The sequence below is a fragment of the Scomber scombrus genome, chromosome 13 (assembly GCF_963691925.1).
Source record: "Scomber scombrus chromosome 13, fScoSco1.1, whole genome shotgun sequence".
Taxonomy (NCBI): Eukaryota; Metazoa; Chordata; class Actinopteri; order Scombriformes; family Scombridae; genus Scomber; species Scomber scombrus.
The window spans coordinates 14,603,538-14,631,535 of record NC_084982.1 but is presented as its reverse complement, the minus strand read 5'-3'; the positions used below and the strand labels follow the sequence as shown (position 1 = coordinate 14,631,535).

Below are 27,998 nucleotides of genomic sequence, written 5' to 3'. Positions count from 1 at the left end.
TCCTGTATCCTTACATTTAGTGATTTATTTCCTCATTTTGCAGGCACATATTGTATAGTAGCTGCAAATGCAACTCTAGAGTGATGAGTGGAAGAGATCTGCGTATGTTCATCACAAACTACAAAGCCGAAGATGTGGGTAAGTCGTGGAAATTGGGTCTTAAACTCTGCTGACTTGTGACAGAGTAGCCCATTGGCTTGCTGAACAGAAGTTCACTTGAAGTTCCTGTGTTGAATTGTCCAGGGACTGTCAGTAAGTCTTTGATGCTTTTGTGAGAAGAAGCATTGTTTGTTTTTTCACCTGTCTCCTTGGGTCACAGCTGATACAAAAAAAAACTGTCTGTTAGTTTGCATTGTACCCCCTCTCCAATCCCCAACCACAATGCAGTCATTTCTGAGTTACCCATACAATCCATTAGTGCTCAACTTGTACTTTCTCTGTCTTTACCTCTGTTTCTTTCTTTGCTGAAGTCAGCATAAAGACTTTACTTCAGACATCAGAAGTGATAAGATTTTCAACAATCCCAGTGATCCTAATTCAGCCATATCATTTGCTTTCATCCATGCAGAAAAACTGACTGCGCGACTGAGAAATGGTCTTGGCAGCTCAAAGTACAAACCAGCTGAATATAAAAGACTTCAAGCCATTGTTGATGCCAAACGCTTGGAGTCTGATTTAATTGGACAAAAGGTAAGTTTTGGTAATTGTCAATATCATGCCTGTGCAGCAGTGTAATTATAAAATAAATTCCTGTAACTTTTAATAATGTAGTGATTCAGCATCAACTGAAGAAGAACATGCAACACCACTGTGATATAAAATGCAAACAGCACACAAACAGTCCTCATTACCCACCACAGGCGAAGCTTGAACTGATAAAACCTGATTTTAATGTGAGGTGATAAAACAGCATGTCTCCAGTAGTAGTAAACAGTGTAATTTCTGCTGCTTTGTGTACCTTTCTCTCCTCTATCTTACACACCACATACTGTAAAGGGATTTTGTTCCATATAGAACAGGCATTGCATAACCTTTATAGTTTGTCCAACAACATGAAACAGAGCAGTAATATCAGTGCCATACACAATAGCATTTCCAGTTTCATGAATATTCATTAGGCTGCCTGGGGTTCACTATAAAACTGTTTGAAGTTCATAGTTGTCTGACTCAGAACAGAGCAAAAAGTTAAAGCTAGGGGCAATGGAGATTAGGCTGTTAGACCTGTGGTGTTTTAATTGGTAAACTGTGGCAGCAGGAGCCTTTTAGTATCATTACGTTTGCCTGTGGCTCCTTCCAACCCTGCTCTCTGCATAACCTAGATAAGACAGGCTATGTTCACATTCGGTCTCCCGCCTGAAAGGCAGGCTTTCTGCGCATCTCCCATTGGTGATGTGATGGAGGGTAAATAAATGACCATGAGTCGCCTCAAGCGTGGGATCATTTGTGCTCTCCAGGAAAAGACTGGCAGCATTATCTGCTTCAGATACTGGAACCTTGACATTTTGCCTCTTGATATGATTCTATCCTTAGTAGCACTGTACAAAAATGTGAGACAAATGTGTTTTCATCTGTACTGAAAATTGATAGATGCATAAATGAGAGGCTACCATGTGCCACAGTAAAAATAATTTAACACATTAGATAGAAGAAATGCAGTGTATCTAACCCTGTTTTGAATATAATTATATAAATTGCATGTGAGCACAGTATTGCCACATTTTTTCTACATATTCACCTATTGTAATGTTTCTGTGTTATTGCTGAAGCACCAGGGCCCAATTAGAGAATATAAAGAGGCATAATTGAAACACAACAATCCTGTGGATATATCTTCACTGTGTAATCGTTATGTTGCCAATCTCCCATGCATTTACACTCAGAGATTATCCCTATTTCAAGATCAGAATAACCACAAAGCCCAAAATTAAGAAAAACAATTACATTCCAGAGGTCTAATTCTTTAATCACTTTGCTGATTCTAGTTTTTTTTTTTCAGTTAAGTTCAAAGATGCTCAGCCACTATGTGGTTTGTTCACCACATTCACAATTACATCACAAATCAAATGCACTTCCATATGTACTATCGCAAGTGAACGTGTCACTGTTCATAATTCCTCACAATGATTCCTAGTTCAAGCTGTTTCCTTCAGTTTAGTACAAAACTAGGACTATAAAGCAATGTTTATACGGTTATTAGTTCCAATATTTGAGATATAGTTATCACATAATGATTATTTATGTGGCTTTATTGGCTGAAGTGATTATAACAGAGGTATGTCTGAACTGTCAGATGCATGTGAAAAACAACTGAAACACCTTTTGTGGACAAGCCTGTAACATTAAGCTTTTAAATCTCTTTAAAACACAAATTCTTTTTTTATGTCATTGTATTTATAAGGAACATTTGTGTTGCTGTGGACATGTAAAGACTGAGTTTGATTGATATCTTTTGGTTTCCCCTGTTAGTTTTGTTGCACCTGTTTATGTGGGAAAAGTTGCACCTTTGTCATTCTTACTGGTTTGTTTAATTTGGGGAACTCAGTAATTCTAGTACAGCTCTACCCATCTACAACCTGAGCAGAAGTCTAATCAACAATAAACACTTGTGTGGTTGTTTAGGACCCTTAAAAACCAGGTATATAAAGTTTAGATTAAACATGTGAAACAATTAAAGTTAAATCAATGACCTCAACTATAGTTTTGATGTAAACTGAAAGCAAAGATAAAAGGATGAGGAGACGTATATATTGTACAATGTTAAATGCATATCCCAGTTTCATTAAAGAAGACCACCACCCCTTTTCACAGAGATACAATATGCCCTTTTCATGGAAGACATTAAGACATGCCACTGCCACAGTAGGAAAAGCACATGTAACAATAATACAGTTAATGATGGTTGAATTTCATTTAGCAGCTTCTGTTTCAGGTTGCTGGTTCTGTGCATGCTGAGTCAGCACTGTCACAGCTTACAGGCAAACCTCAATACGAAGAAAAACTTGACAATAAAGATATTGTTAATGTTATTAATAACACTTGTTCTTTTCCACTAAGTCAAACTGTCTGCAGTGAAAAAGGCCTATGGTGAGAGAGAAATACAGTTTAAAATACAGTGAGCTGTGATGGAGAACCATGACTATACACAATATTCCTACGGTCAAGGACAGACATGATTTTTTTTAACCGTACAGTGGTCCTCTGACTAGCAAAAGTGTGATATAAATTGTTCCTTTGAGAATTATTTTTGACCTTCAACTCTTTGCTGCACATGGTTCTTAAAAGAAAGTCTTTTATCCAGCCAGATTTCCAAATGTTGTTAGATTTTAAGCGCATTTTCAATTGGAGAGCCCTGAAATGTTATATCTGGGATCTTGAAATACAAGACATTTTGTTGTATAGTGTGACGGTTTTGATATCTGTAAAGGCATTAAAATCAGTCTATAAATCTTAAAAGGCTGGATTAAGAGTTTATAAAATGAGATAATGTGATATGCCTAAAGTATATATTACAATGTGGTGTGGCAGATATACAGTGTGAATAAAAGGGATAGCTTTTCTTGATAATGTGAATGGATATCTGACTGGACACTATGGTTTAATAATTAATGTACAGTATGAGTGATAAGTGTGGATATCAATGCATTAGATTTATTTGGATTAGTGAGGTTAGAAATTTCAGTAGAAGTTTAGCTCCATGCACGGTTGTTACACAGCCAGTCCATATGAAGATCACCTACAATACCTTGCCTGTAAGAGGCATGAAATGGCATCAATATGACAATTTCTTCCAGAGTGGCACTTGTTTCAGATTGAACGCTGTAGATCCCAATATCATATAAAATGGACGTCACCCCCAGGGTAAATGTCCAGCACAATACATTTAAACTTTTTTTGGCATCAGCAGCACTAGCAACTTGTCATGTACAGTAGATAGACCGTCATCGACGTAAATCAACATCCTAACTCCTTTTTTTCCTTATTATTATGATATAGATTGTACACATGTATTAGCTGTGTGAGATTTTATTTTGTGCAATTACCTGAGCCAGTGGCCTGTGTACAAAAACACAAGTAGAAGACAATAAATCGCTGCACTGAGACTGCTCTGAAGGAGGGCCTTATTCTTTCATGATGAAAAAAGAAAACAAATGAAAGCAGATTAAGACTTCTACCTATCCAGCCACCCCACCTGCTCTCCTAATAACATGCCTCATGCGTGTCATGCATGTTTCTGCTTGGTTATTTTAATTTGCAGCTGTTTATTTTGCTCCTGTGCTTCAACACTAATACTGTTTCACTTGAATTACCTGACTTTATGAGCCTTTCACACACAATAATGCTCATGAGGACTGACGCAAATGCCTGTAAAAAATATCCCTGATGTGAAGAAAAACATACTTTTGACTAAAATGACTTATTTCATGTTTCACCACCCTTGCATTTATTCAGCACTCCAAATACAGGTTTAGGGTTAATTATTTGCAGGAGGGAATGAATGGCATGTCTAAAGTGCACTTAAAAGCCAACACTTCAGAGACTGTGTTCAGTGTGTATTACATTTAAGGAGAGGCGGTTTATTCCTTATACCTTGGCTTGTAGGTTGAGAAAACCCGCTGTGGAGCCAAGGCGAACAAGGAGAGCGCCATATTACGGCAGCACAGACAGGTGTGGAGCAGAGAATGCCCCAGGCTTCAAAAGACTGAGTAAGAGCCCCCATTTACTCCCTGTCATTATCTGCTGCAGTTTTCTGAATCTGTTATTATACCATGTAACCATTGAGCCTAGACAAGAATCTATATGAAAAAATAGGGTACAAAGGCAAGCACAAAAAGGGGGACAAGGTAAAGGCCCTTAAGCCGAAAGAGAAAAATCTACCAGGAAAAAAAAAGGAAGAGAAGAAAAGGAAGATTTGAGCTGGTTTTCTTTTAGTGATGACATTGAATTAGGGTAGCAAGGGGAGAGAAACATAGAAGTGGGTGTTATAGCTGTGTGGAGACAGGGGGATATACTGAATGGAGAGAATGCAGCAATTTTCCTCTGCCTGCTGAGGCAGAAGTGTGGGTTTGGGGCCCCAGCGGTGTCATGCCTTGTGAAGTGAGAAGGGCAGCGCTAGCTCTGGGGTGCAGTGTGTTTAGCTGCGTAATGACTGTGTCTGAGCCACCCAAGGTTAATGATGTACACAAGCGTGAGCCACGGTAATGAGCCTAGTCATAAAGATGTGCCGTTGCTCGCATCTCTCTACACATACTGTATCTAGTTAAATTATCTCAGGATTCAAAAGCCACCTTGTGAAATGGGAAAACAGGCAAGTATATCTCTATGGTTACTCTGTCCTATTCACAATCATGTCACCCCTTGGGCCATTGAGTAAGAAGGAAACAATTACTGCAGTACCCTCTGTAGGCCAGTTAGTGTAATGCTACAAGACATCATGTCTCCAATTTAATTCTCCTATGTCAAAGGATACCAAGATGGTTTGTGTCATGGACAAATGAAAGGACAGACATAGCCCCCCCCCCCCCCCCCTAAAAAAATTAATCATACCAGTATTTGTATTCAGTAAGGAGAATGCTAGGTCAACTCATAGCTGCATTATTGTCTTTGCAAACTGGTCCTTCATTATAACTGGTGTAGTATCTGATCTGTTGGAGGTAAAGATCCTAAATGTACAGGGTCTCCAAAGCCTGAAATATATGCCCATGCCCACAAGATAGTATGTTGTGTGTAAAAGGTTTTATCTTGTACACACAGGATGTGATTGGTAGGTTACCTTAACAATACTCCTAAATACCCTTAGGCATAGATGTGTCCAGAATTAGTGTTGTTATTTACAGCCAGCATTTGAACCAAGTGCCATTATCTTGATGTCTTGACAGGTTACGTTGTTAGCTTAAATAATTAATGTCACATGGTCATATTTAATGTGGCTTTCTCTTCTCCCATGCAACAGGGATAAGGCTGAGAATGACATCCATGATTTTTTAGAGCAGATCAGGCCAAACAGCATAACAGACACTGGCATCTTCTCACTTCAAGATTATGGTAAATAGTAACTGTGTATCACCATCAGTCTTTTCTCTTTTTACTGTAAGTACTGTACTAATACTTTATGTGTCCTGTGTTTAGAGCTGTTCTTAGAGAGGGAGCGGGAGGCATTCAGGATAGCCACTGTGCAGCCTGTTCATCAGCTCAGGGACGACTTGAGCTTCAGACTGAGCGAAGAACAACATCAGCAACTTACTCTCCATCCATCAAACTGGGAACCAGTAAAACAACAGGTATCTGTGTGTTATGAAATACAGACATGTCCGTATGTCCACTGCAGCACACCACAGTAACCTCTACAAAGACAAACCTTGACTGGGCTTGATTTGTAGGAAGCCAGTATCACAAGAATGACAACATTTCTAAATCTTTCTCAAGGCAAATAGATTCATATAATCTTTCAACTTTAGAAAATACTTGCATTTGGCACCTCATGTCCTTGGTTGTTAGTGAAATATTTGGCAGCATTTTATCCCGTCAGTACAATAAAAAGCCTTCAACAGTTAAGTGTGCTCACTCTCTGCATGAACCAAAACAACAGCAGTCACAATTACATCCAACAGAAGTCTAAACAAACCACTCTCCTGCTTGTTCACCCAAAGATCTCAGGTTGCACACAGCGCTGTATTCACTTTTCTTCTCTCTTTTTTTTTTAAAAAACAATTTTTCAGGGTTTTGGTTTTATTTAACAGACAGTGTAGAGACAGGAAACTAGGGAGAGAAAGAGGGTATGACAAACAACACGGTTCCCTTGTCATGGAGTTGAGCCATGGATATTGTGGTTATGTGGAATGCGTCTTAACCATTAGGCCAACAGGGCACCCATATTCACTTTTCATTCATCTCTTGTTTGTTAGATACCCACAGTCTCTAAGTCACCAGTTCTGCCTTTGAGCCAGCTCCAAAAATGAATGGCAAGATTAAGGAGTAAGCGGGGGTCTTTAAAGACTGAAGATACTTGGAATGAACTGTCTGCCAGCTATTTTGTCTCCTCTGTGTTGCTCTCTAATGCTTGGTTGTTTCCCATGACCTCCTGTCTACTCTTGCTGGTGCACAGCCCTTACCCACCTGATTGCATGTTCAAAACAGCCAACACCCAACCACAATGCCTCTCCTTTTTATTTTTTTATTTTCCTTCATGACTTTTGTCCCCTTTTCTCTGATTCGCATTTTATCATTTAAAATAAATCAGACAATATGGTTTTCGAGGGGTTTAATATACACATGCACACATACACACACACACACACACACACACACACACACACACACACACACACACACACACACACACACACGTATATCATGTATGTGTTAATATATAATATATGTGTTAATTCAATAGGCTGAATATGTTAATACAGTCTTTATTTTGCTGTCTGCCACTCCTTACTTCATTTTCTTTGGAAACATCTTCAAATGTGACTATTCTTGTATTATTTTTATAAATATAAATAATATAATATAATAGCTACTTGTATTACTAATTTTATAACATATGTTCCTTTCTAAAACTGTCAAACAGTCCTAATTATTATTATTATTTGATATGCAGGGCCCAATTACTGATTACTTGCTATTACTAAATCACACTGATGACACATTTAATCAGTACTGTGATCATTCAAGTGATGTAAGGAGACATAGCATAAGGACTGAAGGAAGAGAGTGTTGCAGAAGATAGTTGTGATCTCTTGAGTCTGCTGTGTGTATTCCTATAGTCCCAAATTTGTTTAAGCTGTATGAATTTATTCTTTTTTTTTTTTTTAAACATTATGGATATCAGAGGAATTCCTGGAAAGTCAATGCAAGACATGTTTAATTTGTTTGGTATTAAGTGACAGTTAATATTTCCAGTTTGATTTCCCTGGATAGTGTACCGACAGAATGTCATATAGCCTTCTTTTAAGACTATTTTTAATGGTTTAATCATCGAACCGCCAGATAAACTTTGTGAAAGACCAGGAAGATGAAATAACTGCAAGGCTTCAAGCAGAGTACCTGACCTTGGAGGAGGAGATCTCGGCCCTTGGCTTGGAGGTAAGTCTCTCACTGCTTTCTCACCAATTTTCCTTCATGTACAGCTTGTGTGCCACACTAAAGCAAACATTTAAAGATGTCCTCATGCTCCTCAAAGATGGCCATATTGTGCTCTGCAGAAATATCTTGTTACTTCGGATATGCTGGTGAACACAGAGAGTGTTCCAGAAGAAGTTTTAGATTCAGACTGCCCCTACCCAGAGCTGAAGGACTCCCTGATCGAAGCCTTCCACTCCCTGTCAGAGAGGTACCAGAGCCGACTGCATTGTCTTCAAGAACAACTGCAAAAAACTGATGGGTAGGCCTGAAGATCTTAAGTTTTTTTTTCTCCGCTTATTATTCTAAGTGCACACACATTGATTGAATGAGAAAAGTGTAGTGATTTCTCCAGTCAATATGAAATAAAAATATGATGACAATCCCTTCGATATCTTGTTCAGCCTTAATAGAAATGGGCTTTTAATGATTTTCAGCAATCTATTTTGATAAAGGGAGTACATGTAGAGTCAGAACGCTAGTCTAACTGGGCAGATCATAATGAGATAAAAAAAACTCAGCAGAACATCATTCGCATATAGAAGCACAAAAGAACTTCAGTTTTTTCTGTCTTCAGGAGTAAGCTGTTAAACAAAACAATTGTTTCTCAATAGAAAGTTGTTCATATGAATGCCTCAAAGCCATTTCCATATGGTCGCTATATAGTACTGTTAGCTTCTGAGAATTAAATAGATTAATTAATAGATGTATGTATGCGCAAGTGATTTCAAATGAAGGAAAGGACATATTCTTTCTTTTCTTTTGCTTTATTGTCATATTTTCTGTGTTGAATGTCTGTTGAATCAGTTTCAGGTTCTGTGGCTGGTGTGCAGATGACGACCTACACTTCCAGTTCATATTGTCCCAATACGCTCATGATGTGCCCAACCGCAGAGTACTCTGCACGGACATGCTTCAAAGACTCTTTCCTAAGAAAACTAGGCATGAGCTGGTCAGTACCTTGGCTTGGTTTGTGAAGGAAAAAGAAAAGCATTATTGATTAAGTTGATTTAGTTTAGAAAACCATTACGGATGCACACACTTTGTCTTGGTAGGGCACACTGTGTATACAATGATGATGATGATGATGATGATGATGATGATGATGCATACACGCACTAGTCACCTAAACACATACAATACTGTTGGATTTCTTTTTTTAAATCTTTATTTATCCAGGAAACCAGGTTTCTTTTTCACAAGAGCTCTGTTGACTCTCAAACAGTTACACATATTCACACCAGGAAGCTGCCCAGTATAAACACACAGTGATCTGATGTCCACTGAGCAGTTGGAGGTTAAGTGCCTTGCTCAAGGGCCAGATTTATCCTGCAGGGGATCCCTTGACAGGATTAGAGAAGCCTGCTTGTCTAACATATATGCCTACTTCCCAACTCCCCCACCTTATAATTTTTCCATCATTTTATACTGCTCACAAAACACACACATAATGTAAATGCCTGCTTTAACATACTGTATATTTATGCACACACACCCATATAAAATCCCAGCAGTGTGAGTCCCAGGATCCCTGATCAATGTAGTTCAGTACCCCCAACTGAGCAGACAGATAAGCTTGGACAATGATCTGCTCAGCGCAGTGCAGGATGTGCCATGTCACTGACTGTGGACAACTCGCTCACACCACTGCCTAGCATCGCCATGACAACCGCCAGCCCCGCTCTCCTCCCTCGCCCGCACCCAGAGATTTGTCCTGTCCTCATATCAGTTCCAGCTGGGAGCTGCATTTAGAGCTGTGATCGTTCAGCCCCCTGTGTGTGTGTGTGTGTGTGTGTGTGTGTGTGTGTGTGTGTGTGTGTGTGTGTGTGTGTGTGTGTGTGTGTGTGTGTGTGTGTGTGTGTGTGTGTGTGTGTGTGTGTGTGTGTGTGTGTGTGTGTGTGTGTTAGGGAGGGGGGTGATGGGAGAAGGAGACAGGCACTCTTCACTTCCTCAGAAACAGACCCAGAGTTGATGTAGTGCAGACTCAACTTAATTCAGCCATTAGTCATAATTAAGCCAGCTAACATGCAGTGAATAATCAGTTTGAACTGCAGATTGGTTGAGACCCCAGTGACTAAATGCATACTATCCTGATAATTAATTTGTTAAAAAAATTATACAAAAAATTATAATACTGCTTTCAAATACGCTTTTTTCTTCTTTTTTTTATCTGAAAAAAGTCTAAATTAAATCAAAAAGCATGACATTGATTAGTATGTAGTAAACTCAAACGATGGTTCCTTTGATAAAGTGAGCTTTATCAAGGGCAAATACTTTGCTCCATTTGAAATATATTGAGAAATAGAAGATGGAGCTATCTTCTTTGGGCACATATTTCCCTTATATTTGTTGTGGGGAAAAGAGATCTCATTGTTATTGCAGACATACTAGTTGATTTAAAAATTCTCTTTAGCACTTTTACAAAATTGTTTCTATGGAGTCTTAGCTTCATGCTTTTTATTTCTAATTAGATTGCTGAAGACTGTTCCCGCTTGAGCTTTATTATTTCGCTTACCTGTCGTTCAGTTCCATCTACGTGCAATCATTTCAGGATGATAGCATCATCTTCTCTCGCTTTGTCAGTGTTCTTTAAATTCTAATGCCAGATAAAACAGCACGGTTGCACAGAAGCAGGGATGACATATTACCACAGTTAAAGGGGTTTGTGCAAAGTAACAATTTGAAAGTCTTGGCGATATATCAGCTCCTATGTGCTCTTCATTTTTTGGCAGGACCAGCTGTTTTGAGCAATTTCCCATTTTTTTGTGGAAAAGATTGAGAATTATTTAAGGGAAGGCTCTTTTCAGGAGTTTTACTTTAGCTTTACTTTGAGGAATCATCATTTTAGTTTCTTTTACTGATTTTGCAGGGAATTATCCAAAGTAAAAAACAGCAGAGTTTGACTGTATGAATGTGTTAGTGACGTTGATTTACATAGCTATCCCAATCCGAAGCTGTATAAACAAAATCATTTCTTTTTTGATCATGACCTGCAGTTGCAATCCAAGTGCACATCACTGTTTCTGCAAAGTGCCACTTCATCTGTGGACATGTGCGGACATGGTTTTTGGGTCCTGTCATCCTTTTGATGACCAATGACTGAATGAATCAGTTTCTTAGTATCACTTTGTCAGACCATGGTACTTCATCTAGTTTAGAGTGGAGATCTCCCTCTGCTGGATGGGACTCTTTGTGGTCTATTATGACTTACTCTTTGATATTCTCTCATGACAAGTATGAGGCCAACAGAGTACCAGCAGGATTCATATGCCCCCCTAATGTTCCATTCGTAATTCATACTTCTTATCTTGTGTGGTCATATCAGAGGGGAGACATTTTTACTTTCTCTTCTTTGTTTGGCTCAGTCTTCATGGAGACAGCACTGTGTACTGCAGACAAAGTGCAGCTGATCCTTCCACATGCTGTCTGTAATGTGTTTGCTCAAGTGCATGCAAACACACACTGCAGGTCAAGAGCAAACACGCAAACTCGCTCACTTCCAAAAACACAAGGAATGCAAGGGTACTAAAGGAGGGGGTGGGAGAAAGTGAAGAACAAAGCATGGGTCTTCCTCAAGTTCTAAAGTTATGCATTAATAAACAAGATTTGCTTCAATGCGTTTGGCACTTCTGATCCGTTGGCAGGTCTGTCAACTCACTCATTTTCAATAAAACCAGTCAGCCGTCTAATGCCTTCCCACCGTCAGTTAGCCGCTATTAGCCCATAGATGAATATCATTCCCTCTGTTACAATGAAGCAGCCAAGTGATGCAGCCTCTCTGAGCACTGACACAATGATGAATAGCTACAGGCAGCCCTCACGCAGAAAGGAACTGTTTTCATACAAGACATTTCACAGCCAGGAGAGAGACCATTTTATATACCAGCAGAGCTAGGACTTTTTCCCTATGGCCCTGCTGCAATTATTATAGACAGTATATCATGTAGAGATGTTTGTGGTTTTCTGTTTGCATGTCATCAATTTGGTGCAAGAATATAACCCAGCAGTCCTTGCCATTTTTGCCAGAGTACCTTGATGTTAAACATTGTGTTCTTATAATCTTCCAATATTTTTTGAAGGTGAGGTTTTTGTTTCATGTTTCCAAGAATAAATAAGACACTTGACCAGTGTAGACATTCAGTAATGCCTTTGTGTGTCATCCAGTGTAGAAACAATGCCTTCCCCCTTGAATGTTCTTCCAGATGGAGCATGAACGTATGTGGGACTGGCAGCGCTTCACCCGGGCACAGCTGAGAGTGGTGACCCAGCAGTGGCAGCGGGACCAGGAAGAGCTGCTTGCTAAAGCCCTGGTCACCCTGCAGGAAGCGAGGCATGCCCACCAGGAGGAGCTGGAGCTCCACAGAGACCGCCAACACCAGCAGGACATCTGCTCACACCTCAGAGACAAGGTAAGTGTTTGGTATACCTTCGCATCAGGAGTTGTTACATGTGTCAGGACCATTTCCAACTTTATGAGACGGACCTCCACAACATATTTAATCCCACAAAGTCAGTTAGCCAGTATGAGGTCTCTCTCTAGTCTACTTTTGTACCTTTCTTACTTATAGGGCACATTCACTCACATCTACTGGTGGAATGGGCAGTATTGAACTGGTTTCTCTGGTATCTAGCTATTTCGATACGATAGTTACTGTGAAGGACCAGACAGGCATCAGCATCTGAGTGCCTGCTTGTATACAGTATAACTGCTGACGAGGCTGCAATACACGCCAGGCTGCCTGACAGCCCCTCTCGCTTTAGCTGCCACTTGGGATGAGCCATGAATGCAAACAAGCTAATAAGTATGGTCTTGCAAACATGATGTCGCTGTCTCCGAGGAGTGCTTGTTCACATTCTCACAGCAAACAAGTTACTCATGTGAACAAATCCATGCATTGTAGATGCAGCACTGTACAAATTGAATTTGCTTCAGCTGCCAGTTTATTTAAAAAAAAAAAGGAAGTTGCTTATGTCCTGCGGCTCATCAGATGAGAAACGCTCCAATGTGCTAAGGTATGGTTGGTGTGGACCATCACCACTGAGTCTAGTTTTGTCATATATCAGCACATGTCCTGCAGGAACAAGGACCTCAGTTTGATTCCTTGCTGAAGTGGAGTTCACCTTCTCCTTTCCCTTATATCAATCATAATCTGTGTTGTCCATGTTTTTCCACCCCAAGCATCCCAAAATTTTGTCTCTTGTCCTGAAAAAATTACCTTAGCACATTGCTTTCTTTTAGTGTTTTCACTTGATGGTTATTTTATCTTGTCTTATTCATTCTCTTTTTAATTGAGCTTTAGCCTATTTTATTGAATTTATCTTTGTTAACTGTTTTACTGTAGATGATATGATTGTTTGCTTGTATGTTAGAATAGAATAGAAAGTCTTTATTGTCATTGTACAAAGCACGAAATTGCTTTGTATGAAATTGAGCACTTTGTGTTACAATTTTTGCATGAATTGTCATATAGAAATAAAATTATTATTATTATTATTATTATTATTATTATTATTGTTGTTGTTATTATCATTATTATTATTATTGTTAGTAGTAGTTTGTAATACTTATGTAATAAGAGGGAATATCAGCCTAATCCATTGTTTAATAAGTAAGAACATTGCACCATATGTAAGGAGCGTTCATTGAAAGGCTAAGCCAACCTGAATATGTTGCTATACAAACAAACAAGACTGCTGCTGGGATCTTTTCTCAAGTTCCCCATGCAAGCCTGGACAATGGAAACATGAGATCATTAAAAAGGCTTAGTCTCTCAGGCATAAAGGGCATTGCTTGTACCACTTGGCATGCACAATAGTTGGTTTCCCACATCTGTGTCTCACTTAAATGTTGTTTGGTTAAACATGTTTCTGCAGAGAGAGCCAAATCTAAAATATTTCACTTTAATCATTGTCTATTACGGGTAATATCGGTGTATTTTTCTCCAGTGCTATTATTTCTCCATGAAAACGGTGTATTTGCCACAGTAAGAAGCTACTCGTTTGCTTTAACTCTTTAAAGGAGAGTTTCTACCTATAGGAGCAACAATGAATAACATTATGTAGGCAGGATGTGTGTTGTGTTTTTTTCCCGTAACTTGTTTTTTATTATGCTGCTGATTATAAAATTGAATTGAACTGTTTTCACATCATCCTTTGCTATGCACTCTCATTCAATACTGAGGCATATTCAAGGGCAATGATCACTTTACATTCAATTTTGTGGCATGATAAAGTTGTGTTAGAAAAAAAGACATCATAGGTTTTTTTAATGACAGAATATGTTTTAGTAGTGTCTCTGCAAGCTTTTCCTAAAGTATTTTTGAGAACAATAACAGCCTCTGACTTTCGGTGATAAAGGGTAAACCTCCACTAGAGCATTAACTCCATGCTTTTACACACAAGTTTTTTTTCATGGCTCTCTGAGGCAATAAGAAAAAGAAAATCACACAGGGCTTTTCACTTTTCCACATCCACGTTTTTTGTTTATGCATGCCATGTGCACATACTGGATGCCTGTTTGCATCCAATCTCTCTTCCCACTGCCTTTATCATCCCAGCACAGCGAGACAAGATGGATTCTCTTCCTGTCGCATCTGCTTCCTTAACACTTTGCTTTCTGCAGCTGCTCCCTCTGACCCGAGGAAGTCTCCTGACTCTGCTGTGAGTCACTCACCCCTCTTGAGATAAACTCCCTTTTTATTCCTATTTATTACGTGTGCAGTAAAATATGATTTAGCAGAAAACTGGCACTGGCTTGCAGTGTAGCTGCAGGCCACCTCTAAATTGGTCGAAATTTATATTTCATGGAGGATTCATGGTCACCATCATGATGCATAATTTATGTGCGGTCTACCCTCACCTGTTTAACTTTGCTTTGCAGTATTGTGTATTTGACATAGTGCACCTGAGATAATGCATCATTAACATGAGATTTAAATGAACATTGTTAACACTCACTGCAGCAGCAGCTCCACCAAAGGTTAATTATTTTAAGCCAAAGCATTTTTTTAACAAATAAAGAAGAAAAATAAATTCTGTGACGATGCTTTTAGGCTAATGTAGTAAATGACTTGCTATATGTAGTTATATTTTCTATCATTGATTATGCAAATAACCACCAACCACCTACCTCATATTTTTATGCCTCCATTAGTTCTGATGGTGGCATATTTTGGGAAATTTTTGGTCAGTGGCAGTTTGGTTCTAACTCATTAGGGATCCTGTGCTGCCAGACAACTCAGCCCTTCTCTGAGTTAGCTTGTACCCCTCTTTTTTCACATAGACCACAGCTTATTTTGAGTACTGCAGATTGGCCATGCAAAGATGAACGGTTAGATCCAGATGACATAACTTATCATATAGCAGTTGTTTAGTTTCAGAACAAGCTCCAGATGTGATAAACAGTAGAGATCTGATGGTGTGTATCATGAGAGGTTAAATGAAATGGATGATTAAGATAACCACTTAACATTTTGTCCGTGAGATATGGCTTATTTTGTTCCAATTTATCACTGACAGACAGGCTCCTCTTTTCAAATCATCATCTGTTTGTTCTGCAGTATTCTGGGTGCTGTAATTAGCTGCCATTGTTATTGGTGTTACTGTTCATTCCAGCCTTTTATTCTGTCCTTGCTTTCATTTTGCCTCCCACTTATATCTCACTCCCAGGCATCTTTGATGAGCGATTGTGTTTTCCACATGAGTAAATAAAGCCTGCAGGGGATGGCACAATGTTGCAACATGCTCAGGTGGGAAAGGAATGAGCGGGCTAACAGGAAAAGCGACGCAACAATAAAAGGAAGACAGATTTTCATAAGATGGGATGTTTTCTTTTATAACATGAGCTCATTTTCATTTCCTGATCTCCAGAGTCCTTTTGCAATGTGAACAGAATTATTACAGATTGACTCTCTGATCTGTGTGACCTTCCTGCAGTAATCAGTGTAGTCTATAGGCGCTGTGTGTTAGCGGATCCCGTCACTGAATGAGTGACTAGCAAGTATAGCTCTTCATCCCTCTGGTGGCCGGAAGGACACAGCAGAGTCTGTGTGTATTGAAACAGTGCGTGGGCCACACAGTGTTTCAGCTGACAACTCTCTGAGGAGTTAATTGCTCATATGTGTATAATTTTTCCTGTGCAATGTGATGAACCTTTTATGGACCTCAGGAAAATTCTTATCATGCTAGCTATGGCAATCGAAAGATGATTGCATGGTTTCATTTTTCACATCTCTTAATGGAAAGCAGTTCTTGTCCCTGGAAAGATCCTGTAAATCTCATGTGTCATTAATGCCACTCATTAGAGTGGTTGCACAGATGGAGGGTTGTTCTTGTTATTATAATAAATACACCACACATTCTCTGTAGTTTGCTGCTGTATTTCACATCATACTGGTTCAACATTTATTCTTTTTTGCAGGAGGTCCTTCCTAATCTGTTTAGCTCATCTGTTATACATCTAAAGTCTGTCAATAAACAACCTGCAATAGAAAGTTATGATGATTGCTGCAACACCCCCTGACAGAAAACATCACTGTACAATTACATTAACAAAGACTTTGAGCAGGCAGCAGTGTGCAGATAAAGACCATCATTCTTTTGTTATTCTAACATCTCTGCAGTCTTTTTTGTGCCGCCATGAAAAAGGAAGGTGTGGCGTTTCCCTTTGAATTCACAGAAAATGAAATTCCAGTGACAAATTACTGTAGACTGCACATAATGACCATTTTATTTTCTTTGTGCTCCCGAAAATACCTTTTCATTTCTGCCTAAACATGAAACACATATAAAATACACTCAGCCATAGTGGTTGTCACAGTGTTCACAGTGGTTTCAGACTATAAAGATACATTTCAGATTATTCCAAGACTTTTTACTTCATGAGACTATGGAGAGGAACAGAGAGGGCCAGACCGATGCATGCTGCAATTATATCAGCATCTTTAATTTGATTTTTTTGAACCATTTTTGCATATATTTGATACTAAAAATTGATAGGAAGTGAGGAGTAGAAAACCAGGTACACTCTGACGGTCAACATAATGTTCAATGACCTCAGGGTCCTGAAATATGGATAGTTTCAAATGTATTGAAACCTTTTATATTTGCTCTGTATATGTTTCAAGTAGACTACTGAATAACAGTTTATGAGTTATAGTGATGAGTAAGTAATAAACAGAGATTAAACAAAACACCTAAACACTTGAAGAACTTCACACCAGCATTGCTCACGTTCAAAAATGATGGTTTCTTTTATACGCTATGAGCACTTTGTTCTTAAGGCCGGAAATAAATGTTGCAAGAAAGTTATCTTTTTAATCTAAATTTAAATTTAATCTGTGTGCTATTGAAGTCTAGTGTTATTGCTTGGGGGAACACCACACATTCATTGGAATCATTACCGTTACCTTTCACAGTTAAAATATTACAAATTACACAAAGCAAAATTGGATCAACGCCAATGCTGTCATTATACAGTACCAGTCAGAAAGTGTGTCCAAACTTGAAAAACTGTTAACTACTCACAACATACTCAGCACAAATATTAGCACAATGCTGTCACCACCACCATAAATTGCTCTTCTGGTCATGAAAATTGCACATTGCACCCACTTTCAGGAAAATAGACCTCTAAATGTCTGCATGAGAGAATGTTTTGATTTCTAAAGACGAAGATTATTATAGTTCCAACTTCAACAGTGTCAAACGGAAGTGGATTAGAGGCGGGATTGTTCTAAGTCCTCTCTCAAACACACAGCTGCTGCTGCTTCTCAGACGAACGCCAAAAATGATTGACTCGAAGATACCACTGGTGCTAATGTGTGTGGGACCATGTTAATTTGCAGTTTATTCCTGCAGGGATTCCTAAGCCTTCCTCTGATAGATCTGTGAATCTGTCTGCCCGGTCGGAATGTAGCACTTTAATACCCGGCACGCCAAAGAGAGGCTGCTGCATAACGAACCTGTCACTCACTCCCCAGAAAGTGTGTGTGTGTGTGTGTGTGTGTGTGTGTGTGTGTGTGTGTGTGTGTGTGTGTGTGTGTGTGTGTGTGTGTGTGTGTGTGTGTGTGTGTGTGTGTGTGTGTGTGTGTGTGTGTGTGTGTGTGTGTGTGTGTGTGTGTGTGTGTGTGTGTGTGTGTGTTAAAAGTTTAGAGAGTCTGTTTTCAGTGTCTAGCTCGGTGAGTGAATACAGCCGCCCTGGAAAACATGCTGCTGTCCTATGAAAACCCTGTATCTCCATATTTTCAGAGTTCACACAAGATCTTAGTTTCATAAAAGCCCGTTAAACGTGATTAGACCATGACAAATGTATAGTCAGCAAGCTGATTGTCTATGTTTATAAAAAGTCAATAATTTTCCAGCTTAAGAAAGCAATTCAATTCATTACCAAATTTCAGAATCCGGGACTTAATACCTAATTATGCAACTGTGTCCTGGACTTCTTAACAAACCGCATTCTGTCTTTCAGACTCGACAAGCACGTATCATCCACTTCATCCCTAAGTACTGTTACTCCACAGGGATGTGTGCTTAGCCCATTACTTTACACCCTTTTTGCACATGACTGCTCCCCCTCTTATCCTTCTAACTCCATCATTAGATTTGCAGATGATACCACAGTACTCGGCCTCATATCAAACAATGATGAATCGGCATATAGAAGTGAGGTACAAAAGCTGGCAGTAAATGGCGCCCAACATCAGGAAGACCAAGGAATTGATTGTGGACTTTTGCAGGTTAGGACAACATAGCCTACACACCCTACTCTACATAAATGGCAGTAGAGAAGGTCGCTAACTTCAAGTTCCTGGGCCCTGACAACGACTGAAGAACTGTGCTGGAGCACCAGTACCACTTTAGTGATTGGGAGAGCTCAACAGTGCCTCTTTTACCTGAGAAACTGAAGAAACCAAACCTGGCAAAAGTTTTTACCACTGTGCCATCATGAGTGTGCTGGCATACTGCATGTCAATGTGGTTCATCAGCTGCACAAAGGCAAAGCAGCAAGCACTTCAGGGAGTAATAAAGACCGCTCAATAACCACCATTTACACCTCGTGCTGCTTTTGCCGATCTCACAGCATCATCAGAAACCAATCACAGCCAGTGCATCACTTGTTTGACCTCCTTTCCTCAGGAAGAAGATACGTCTTTCCAATCAAGGACTACCAGAATGATGAACAATTTTTTTTTGCACTACATGGCTCAGGGAGATGCTTTGTTGTTTTGTTGTTTTCTACAATGACAATGAAGACCCTTGGACTTAAATTTGGGGCTGAAGGTAATGCTCTAGTTTAGAAGATGTAAATCACTCTTAAAGCTTGAGTTTTAGAAACTATACTTTTTTTTACTGTGCTTTTCTCAGAATAAGTTCTGTTTTTCATAGGGCTCAAACACAAGGGTTTTCTTTATCATTCAGTGCTTTGACAGGTCCTGAAGTAATGTGTAAAAGGTGGTTTTGACACCTCTTCTAAAGTTCATGCCACTCTTTGGTGTTGGGGCTCAGTTGGTTATCTCCCTGTGAGTGATTCTTTCAAGACAGATGGACAATAACCTGCTTTTCGTTGTTCTCTGGTATATATTTGTATCTGTGCTTGTAGCTGCAGCAGTGGCGGGCCCAGCAGGAGGAGGTGGTGAAGCTGGAAGCAGCTATAGCTGCCAGACAACAAGAGGAAGAGGAGGCAAAGTTAAAGAGGGAGCAGGAGAAAGAGACCACCATCAGGTTACAGCAGAAAGACAAAGTAAGGTCTCCATCACACATCAATTCATGTGCCAGTTTCATCCTACAGCACTTGCTTTATGCATATGGTTGTATGAGGGACTGCTGCATTATTTTATAGAGGCATTAAAAATGCTTGTTAGCTTTTCCAAACCTGTACACCCTTTTAAATAACTTTTTTGTATTAGATAAATTAAAAAATATCTTCAGAGGCTTCACATAAAATAAAACCAGATTTCCAGCATCATAAGGTTTTCAATTTGTGAAAGGCCATTTAATAAGAATGCACAAACTTCTGCTTCAGGTAGTTGACCATTTGTGGCTACATTGTCTGAAGGATTTAATTGTGGAGATCAAGTTGAAGGCATACATTGTTACAGTTATATGGGTATTTTGATTATTGAGTGTAGTTATAGCCCTCGCTGGTACAAAAACACCAGAATATGTGTGTGTGTCTGACATTTCTCTCCTCAGGGGTCTGCTAGGAGAGCTGTGGAAACCTGAGACACTGATTAATGAGAACATTTAGGCTGCATTGGATTCCATATAATTTAGCACAACAGTCTGCCAGACATTGAAATATCATCTAATTCTCTCTGTTTACACTTATCTGATACGAGCTTTGTCACAATCAATAGGACATGACGATCCCTAAGAGTTCTGTGGGAGTCAGATTATGGGGAGTGGGGCTACTGTTAACTGTTTGTCGTCATTCTTTGTAAAATGTTTTTCCCACCGCCACTCCCCAGGTCCGGCAGTTTTATTTAAAGCAGCAGAAGAGAAAGGAGGTGTTGGAGCAGAGGGATCAGGAGAGACTCGCTAATATAAGGAGGGACATGGAAGAACAGGCGAGGCGAGATAAAGAGAGGTGAGTGTTGCACCATGGGACCTTGAGCTTTCATTTCTTACTGCATCAAGCTTGCTAAAACAGAATCCAGATATGTAAAATATCATGTTTGCCCATTAGAAGGCATGTTTTCTGTGGCTCTGGAGAAGCTATGTTCAGAGTCTGAGAGAATAACCTTGATGATGTCACACTGATGTCATAAAAGTTTCAGTTTGGGTTTGAAGATTACAAATTCAAATTTTGGAATCTTTTAAAAACAGGAAGTCTGCGTTACAAACTGGAGGTGTCGATTTTGAAAGACACCAGGCAGAGAGGGCAAAAAAGCAAAAATGTGCTTTTGGTTGCATTATGGGAAGTGTAGGATCCAGAATCTTTGTAGCTTGATCTGTTCTTGGAAATTAAAGTCAGGATATCTCAGCCTCTGCTGCTTCAGTTTGATTCTTTTTTAATCTGACTTGTGTGAGTTCCTCAACATTATGTAAGTGCGAAACAGAAAGTTTCAATATCCCTTAAACTGATATAGACATACGCAAAACACAAGACTAAGGGAGAATGATAAAATACTGACGATGTAAAACAATGTATCTGAGGATAAATTTGACTTTACAGCTTACACTGAAAGTGCATTTGAAGAGGACCTTTTAGCAGCCAGTATGAACAGGAAGAATAATAACAGTGAGGAAAACCTATTTGTTCTGGCACCTGACTGTTGTTTTAAGATACACTTGAAAGATTGTGAACATATCCTTTAACCTCTGTATTTTACAACTGCGGATTTACTCCACTTGTGCACGTAAAGAACAACTTAACATCAGTTGAAAATCTTGTTTTTGCTGGCTTCTAGTGGTCTTACTTGCCACACTGATGTCGAAGTGGACTCCAGGGAGTGTCAGTACACTGTGACATCACTATTGGGTGTGGTGCAACAGAGACTGTACCCACTTTGACCATTTTGGCATGTCACTTGTCAGGTAACGGCGAAGGTGGAAAAACCTGGTTAGTTGAAGTGCAGGTGTAATGCTGAATCTCCGTCAGCTGGTTAACAAGCAGCAACAAGAGGCAGGGACACTGCAGTAAACTTTAATCTTTTCAGCTTTTAATTTGATTCTAATTTAATTTGGATTCAAACCCTGTGAAATATGTGTTCATTAGTCCACATTTATCATGATGCTGTTGATACGTGTGGTATTTTGTTTACTTGCCGCACAGAGCCCGCAGATTGAAATGAAGTGGAAACCACACCCAACTGACACAAACCAGCAGTGCCAGTCAGGTGTTGCAGGGCACCCTCAGCACCTTTCTGATCATAACCTGACAGGGTGTGACACACTGCAATTCATCCTGAAAAAAAAAACTGCACTCAACCATCTCATGTTTAACATGGTTTAGCATAGCATTTCTCTGCGCTCTTCAGACCCTCACAGGGACTGGTGTTAATACCAGATAATGTTGTTGATTTTGGCTGTGAGGATGAACTCTGACAGGAATGATAATCGAGAGGTATGAGGAGATAAAAACACTCGATGGGAGAGGAGCTGCACACTGTCAACTCCATAAAACCCTCCACAGCCTGTAGGCCTACTGTGTCAGGAGCGATTGATATTGTTGGTTGTGGCATCAGCAGAGGAAGAGAGAGGCTGTTTAGGTCTGATGTCCTCACCCTCTGTGCTCCCCTCAGGGTGCAGTTTCGGGCAGATTTGTTGCAGCAGCGCATGGAGGAGAGAGAGGCGAAGGAGGCTGAGCGGCTGAGAGAAGAAGAAGAGAGGCAGAATCGTCTGGACACTCTCAGAAACCAGGTGGATCATTATCTGCTCTTCACCCTTCTAACCACACTGATTTTCTCTGTCAGTTGAAATGACCCACAAGGGAAAACCTGGACTCATCCTTATCTGAGCGAAGGCATCACTGCCACCTTTTGGCAGCGAGTAAGAAGACAATTGTATGTTATCAGTAGATTTTTTTTTTCTTCCTATTTATCTTAGGTTGGGGTGGTGGCAGAGGTGGACCCAGAGAGGATGATGGCAGATACTGAAGCTTGGAAGAGTCGACACTTGAATGTAAAAGAGTTTGAGCTCCAAAAGCCCCTCTACAGTATAAACACATACACGGACACACAGGTGAGGCCTGATAACATCTACCCTCAAAGCACCTTTACCTTTTGTTTGTATGATTACAAAACCTTTGCAGCTGGTCATTTAACCCAAACTCCTTATCTATGCTCCTGGTATTTACAGCCTACGTGGCCTCTTTCTCATGATTCCTTGATTGGACTCAGCTGTTTGTGTTTTGTTTTATCTCGGGGGAAAGGGCGTAGGTTTGGTTTTAACTTTTGTTGGGACATTTCTTTTCAGTTCACCTGTCTGCTCAGGCAGCTGCAAACACAATTTTTCATAAAATGATGCATGACAGTAACAAACAAATGAGTTGGACAAGCTGTGGCTAATTTAGCTTATAAATAATGTATGCCTCTTCATGACCCATATGCAATAATACCTCTGTTCCTTATCCACCTGTGTAACAGGGGAGATATGGTATTAAATAGTAAATATTTCTCCCAATAAAGATTCTCAGAGATGAATCTTTGGATTGATTACAGAACATTTTTAACAACTAACCTCAAATGTTACTGACACTTTGGTTTGTCTTTTAAAAGGACCAGATGTCTAAAAATGTTCATCAACAGTTATAAAGTTGTTTAATTAAACAGCATGTCTGAGCAACAATCACAAATTAGCTAACAATACCCAATGCCTGAAATTAAATGTAATCAAATCAAATTATCTTTGTTTTGTTCAAGTCATTTTCAATTCTGTGATGTTTGAACATTTAAAATACAACTATAAATACTAAGTGCTTCAGATTGTCCATCTTACCACCTCCACTCCTGCTGCTGCCGCACTGCTGCTAGTCAACAATGCATACAGCTTGAAGTTGAGGGTTGCCAGATCATTAGGTCGAGTATAGTAAATGGGCCACATTAATATAGCGCCTTTTCTAGTCTCCTGAGCACTCAAAGCTCTTTACACAACATGCCATTCCACACATATATTCATACACTGATGGCAGAAGCTGCTATGCAAGGTGCCTGCTCATCAGGAGGAGTAGTTTCTAATCACTCACACACACACACACACACACACACACACACACACACACACACACACACACACACACACACACACACACACACACACACACACACACACACACACACAAACATACACATACACATACACATACACACACAGACACACACACTGATAGCACAGTTTGTTGGAGCAATTTGAGGTTCAGTATCTCACCCAAGGACTTCAACATTCAGACTGGAGGAGCTGGGAATCCGACTGCTCTACCTACCATATCCCTCATATCTTGCTCTTTCACTCTTTATCATCATAGTACAGAAAACACACAAACCTGGCAACAGTGCACAGATTTTACCATTAACATCATATGGAGTTAAAGCGGCTGGATTGAGACTGGTAAAAAAATATTTGTACGGACAATCCAGCTTGGATATTGGCTGGGGCATATCTCTACCGCCTACACCCAAATCTACGCCCCCAATTTTGGGTGATAATGACCGGTGATATGTGCAACAGTAGAAATTATGTAAGCTTACTGGCTGGTCAAACAATGTTTGTCCTCATCATAGAGACCTTTAGACACAGCTTTGATCTTTTTCAAGGCCACCTAGTCAGTCGGTGCACAGGAGACTGTGTGTGTGTGTGTGTGTGTGTGTGTGTGTGTGTGTGTGTGTGTGTGTGTGTGTGTGTGTGTGTGTGTGTGTGTGTGTGCGCGCGTGCGTGTGTGGGAGATATTTTGACATTTCTGTAGAGAACAGGTTAGTATTTAGTTACTGTGTTACTATATGCAACGATTACTGATTGCCAAACTGGAAGAATTTTCTTCTGCAATACCAAACTGTGAAGGATTAATGATTAATCTTGTTTCAAGTATGACGTGCATAGTAAACCATAAAATCAAACATTTGCTTTTTACGTGTGAGGCATAGTGTGAAACAGCAGGAAATGTATTATTTACTGAGGATGTTTTTTTAACATCTGTTTTGCAGATTGTGTCTGATCCAAGATTGCGGGTTGAACAGGCTCTGCGCGAGGCTGGTCTGAACAACAGCCAGTACGCCAAAGAGGTCCTCTCTGTTATCAAGCCCCCCAAACCCCCTCGACGAGACACCATATCCATACTCAAATTCTGACTGAAGTGTTGCTGGGGATCACATTGTCAAGTCCAAGTAACCTTGTCCTGGCATTGAGCATTATATGGATTATAAAAATACATTTTACTGAACTGAATGTTCACAGGTGCAGAGTTACAACAGCAAGTCTGACTCATAAGGTAGTTTTTCAGCTACAGTATTGACCACCAAGTGACACAGTACACTATACAGATGTTATTTTTTATTTTAGGTTCATACTCTACAGCACCTCATGAGCAATGCAGTATCATACAGTATCTGAGTGATAATTATGTATCTCCAACAAATGAAAATGACCTCTCTGTAGGTTCATCAATATTTATTGACTTCTTATGTGAGGTTTACATTACATAGACAAGCTTATATGGCAGAAGCTACTAAATGTAATATATGTGTCTGAGTATTTAATAACACATTGATCACTGAAGCACATTGTGTGAAGATCCAGATGATTATTATCTAGAAGTTATGGACTTGGCCAACAACCAAAATATAATCAATAGTTCCTTGCTGACAGACAAAAAAGTACCAAACATTGAAAAGTCAAGTATTGAATTCAACATTTTTCTAACATTAGTTAGAAAATGATTATTCCCATACATAGGTAGCAAACTATTAAATAGTAAAACATAATACATACTCTGCAAATATATATATATATGTGCAACATACATAATATTTTAGCTTCATCAAAGGGATCATACACATACACATCATTTTTTTAAATAAGTGTCTAATGCACATATCAACATGTTAAGTACAGTATATACACATATCAGTCAAAGCTATATACAGTCATTTGGGAGGTCTGGGGTTGCGATAAGAGGCGTTGGGGTCTCAGGCAATCTGTCCCAGGCGTTTCTTGATGAAGTGGGACACCAGGACCTGAGGTCTCTGCTGGTACTCCACCAGAACATCATGAGAAGATGTGATCTGGTCTCCGTCAAAGCGGTTCAGCAATGCTACACAGATCACAGCGGCTGTGGGGTAAAATAAGAGATAAACAGTCATTCTGTGTTTCAAATTTCTTTGTTCTTCATGATGGAAGTCAATTGATCATTACTACAACTTGTATCTTTAAAGATAGATATCTAAGTGACTAATAAAAAGAAGTAGACATTTACTCACTAAAATGTATCTCTAATCGTATATCTGGACATGAGTAGGTTGCAAAACATTGATGAGCTGCAGCGCCATGGAAAATATTCCATATTGTGTAACAAAAAATACCTTTGAGACCACAAACACGGCACATAGCTGCAAAGACGGTGGACTCCATTTCAATATTCCTCACTCCAGCCTCATATGCTTTCCTCAGATACTCCAGTTTTTCTTCATGAGAGAAGGAGCACAGAGCCCCGTCAAGTCGGCCCTGGCCTAGAGAGACATAGCACAGGAATTTTCACTACCTGACCTATGTATGTAGTGCTTGAGTTCTCACCTGTACTGTAGGCGAATAAATAAAAACTGATATCAAACAACCTGTGCATGAAATGCGGGTTATACCTTCATAGAAGTCATGGGTGCACATGGTGTTTCCGATCACTGTCGGTAAGTTTTCAAGCTCGGAGGAGTACTGCAGAAGCTCATTGGCCACCCCTTCATCCAGCTCAGTGCTCCGGGTGATCACTTTACCCAGAACCACCTGCTCAAACTGGGGCCGGAAGGAGTAGTCCACTGCTTTTTCTGTGATCACCACTGTCCCTGGAGCCAGACCTTGAGAACATGGCAGATAAAAATTAAAAAAAATATTCATTCAGTCACTTTCTTTTGTGCAATTCATTTTTTGTTTATATTTAGCATCGAACTAAAACAATTTAGAAGATGTTTATACATATTTATGTTTCTTGTTCATGTTTGTCCCAAATCTCAAAATAGTACTTTTCAAAAGAACTCACACACAGGAAAAAAACTACTTAAAATACAGGAATAATCTTTTCCCTACAATATAATTATTGGTTGGTGAAAATAAAGCTTTCCATCACTTCAAAACAGGAAATGTGTCCTTACCAACTCCACCAGATGTTCCCAGACGAAACAGAACCACATCGCGGCATTGGGCATGGTGCAGCAGTTTGATGAGCTCATGCAGCATGATGGAGATTGAGGGGACACCCATGCCGTGCTGAGATGGAAAAAAGACATGGATGCAAATTATTCTCAAACAAGTGAAAGGACCAATCCTAGCAGCAGTAATGTAATAATATAATAAGGACTGTGCATATCATTGTTCTGTGCAAACTGGTTATGAAATACTTACACTTATAGAAAGCACTGGGCCCACTTTGTACATGCAGTAGCGATCAGTCCCCTCACAGATATCTCTGATTTCATCTGGGTTTCCAGGCAGTTCCAACTCCTGGTGGATGAACTGGGCAAAGGCCTTCATTCGATTTGCACTGCCACCAACACACACAAACTAAAGGAAACAGAGAGATGGAGAAAGAGAGGACTATTACATTCTGTTTTCTAGCCTTTGTATGAGTTGTTCAGAATAAATGTGTTTCCTTAATCTGGCTTTTGATTCACAAACCTTAATATCTCCAAACATTTCTGGGAGATTGTGAGTCTTGGTGCTCAAGCTGAAGTGGTAGAGAATATCCTCCTCCATGGTATCCAGGTAGGGGTTTTTCACTTGGACTTGTTGTCTAAGAGCAATTTAGTGCAGCAATTAAAACACGAACAGAAGGCTGAAGTAAGCCCTAAATGTGTACTAACTATATATGCTCAACATGATGATTATTGAAGAAAAAGGCTTTTAAGAAGAGCAAAAGAATCAAAAACTGCATTTAAAACTTAAAAATACTTACTTGATATACTCATTGTGATCATTCCCCATACAGTTCAGTAGAATTGGTGCCATGATTGCAGGAGACTAAGCAAAATTAAGTTTTAAACTCTGTTCTTCTGTAAATCCTCCGAAAACTAATTGCAGCTGTTTTTCGAATAATAGTTATGTCTCGCTGCAGAGTTTATATAGTGGTGACCTCTGACCTTGCCACTGATTGGTTCAACAGAGAGGAGTAGCGTCTGTCTTCCCTCTGACAAAAACATTTACCAGCCTTAACAGAGCAAGATCAATTATATAGAAAA

At 39.6% G+C, this 27,998-nt stretch overlaps 2 protein-coding genes across 2 annotated transcripts; one reads left to right on the top strand and one right to left on the bottom strand.

Annotated features, from left to right (window-relative positions):
• The first annotated feature begins 83 nt into the window (after positions 1-83).
• LOC133992607 (coiled-coil domain-containing protein 148-like) lies at positions 84-25,722 on the top strand. The gene is made up of 15 exons (XM_062431293.1): positions 84-138; positions 244-252; positions 569-690; positions 4,600-4,703; positions 5,951-6,042; positions 6,127-6,278; positions 7,990-8,085; positions 8,205-8,383; positions 8,935-9,073; positions 12,324-12,530; positions 19,721-19,861; positions 20,589-20,707; positions 22,365-22,482; positions 22,669-22,803; positions 24,762-25,722. Exons 1-15 carry the CDS (start codon positions 84-86, stop codon positions 24,903-24,905), a joined length of 1,812 nt encoding a protein of 603 aa, XP_062287277.1. The 3' UTR covers positions 24,906-25,722.
• On the bottom strand, positions 25,208-27,869 carry upp2 (uridine phosphorylase 2). The gene is made up of 7 exons (XM_062432195.1): positions 27,716-27,869; positions 27,439-27,553; positions 27,166-27,324; positions 26,916-27,030; positions 26,412-26,621; positions 26,136-26,282; positions 25,208-25,885 (listed from the first exon to the last, which is right to left on the bottom strand). The coding sequence occupies exons 1-7, from the start codon at positions 27,766-27,768 to the stop codon at positions 25,743-25,745; spliced, it is 942 nt and encodes a 313-aa protein (XP_062288179.1). The 5' UTR covers positions 27,769-27,869; the 3' UTR covers positions 25,208-25,742.
• Positions 27,870-27,998: the final 129 nt, after the last annotated feature.

Coding starts and splice junctions, on each gene's coding strand:
- LOC133992607 (XM_062431293.1), top strand. CDS start 84: ATGAGTGGAAGAGATCTGCGTATGTTCATCACAAACTACAAAGCCGAA. Junction 12,531..19,720: donor GCTCACACCTCAGAGACAAG/GTAAGTGTTTGG, acceptor CTGTGCTTGTAG/CTGCAGCAGTGGCGGGCCCA. Junction 22,483..22,668: donor TGGACACTCTCAGAAACCAG/GTGGATCATTAT, acceptor TATTTATCTTAG/GTTGGGGTGGTGGCAGAGGT.
- upp2 (XM_062432195.1), bottom strand. CDS start 27,768: ATGGCACCAATTCTACTGAACTGTATGGGGAATGATCACAATGAGTAT. Junction 27,031..27,165: donor GCCCAGTGCTTTCTATAAGT/GTAAGTATTTCA, acceptor TTTCCATCTCAG/CACGGCATGGGTGTCCCCTC. Junction 26,283..26,411: donor CACCCATGACTTCTATGAAG/GTATAACCCGCA, acceptor ATGTCTCTCTAG/GCCAGGGCCGACTTGACGGG.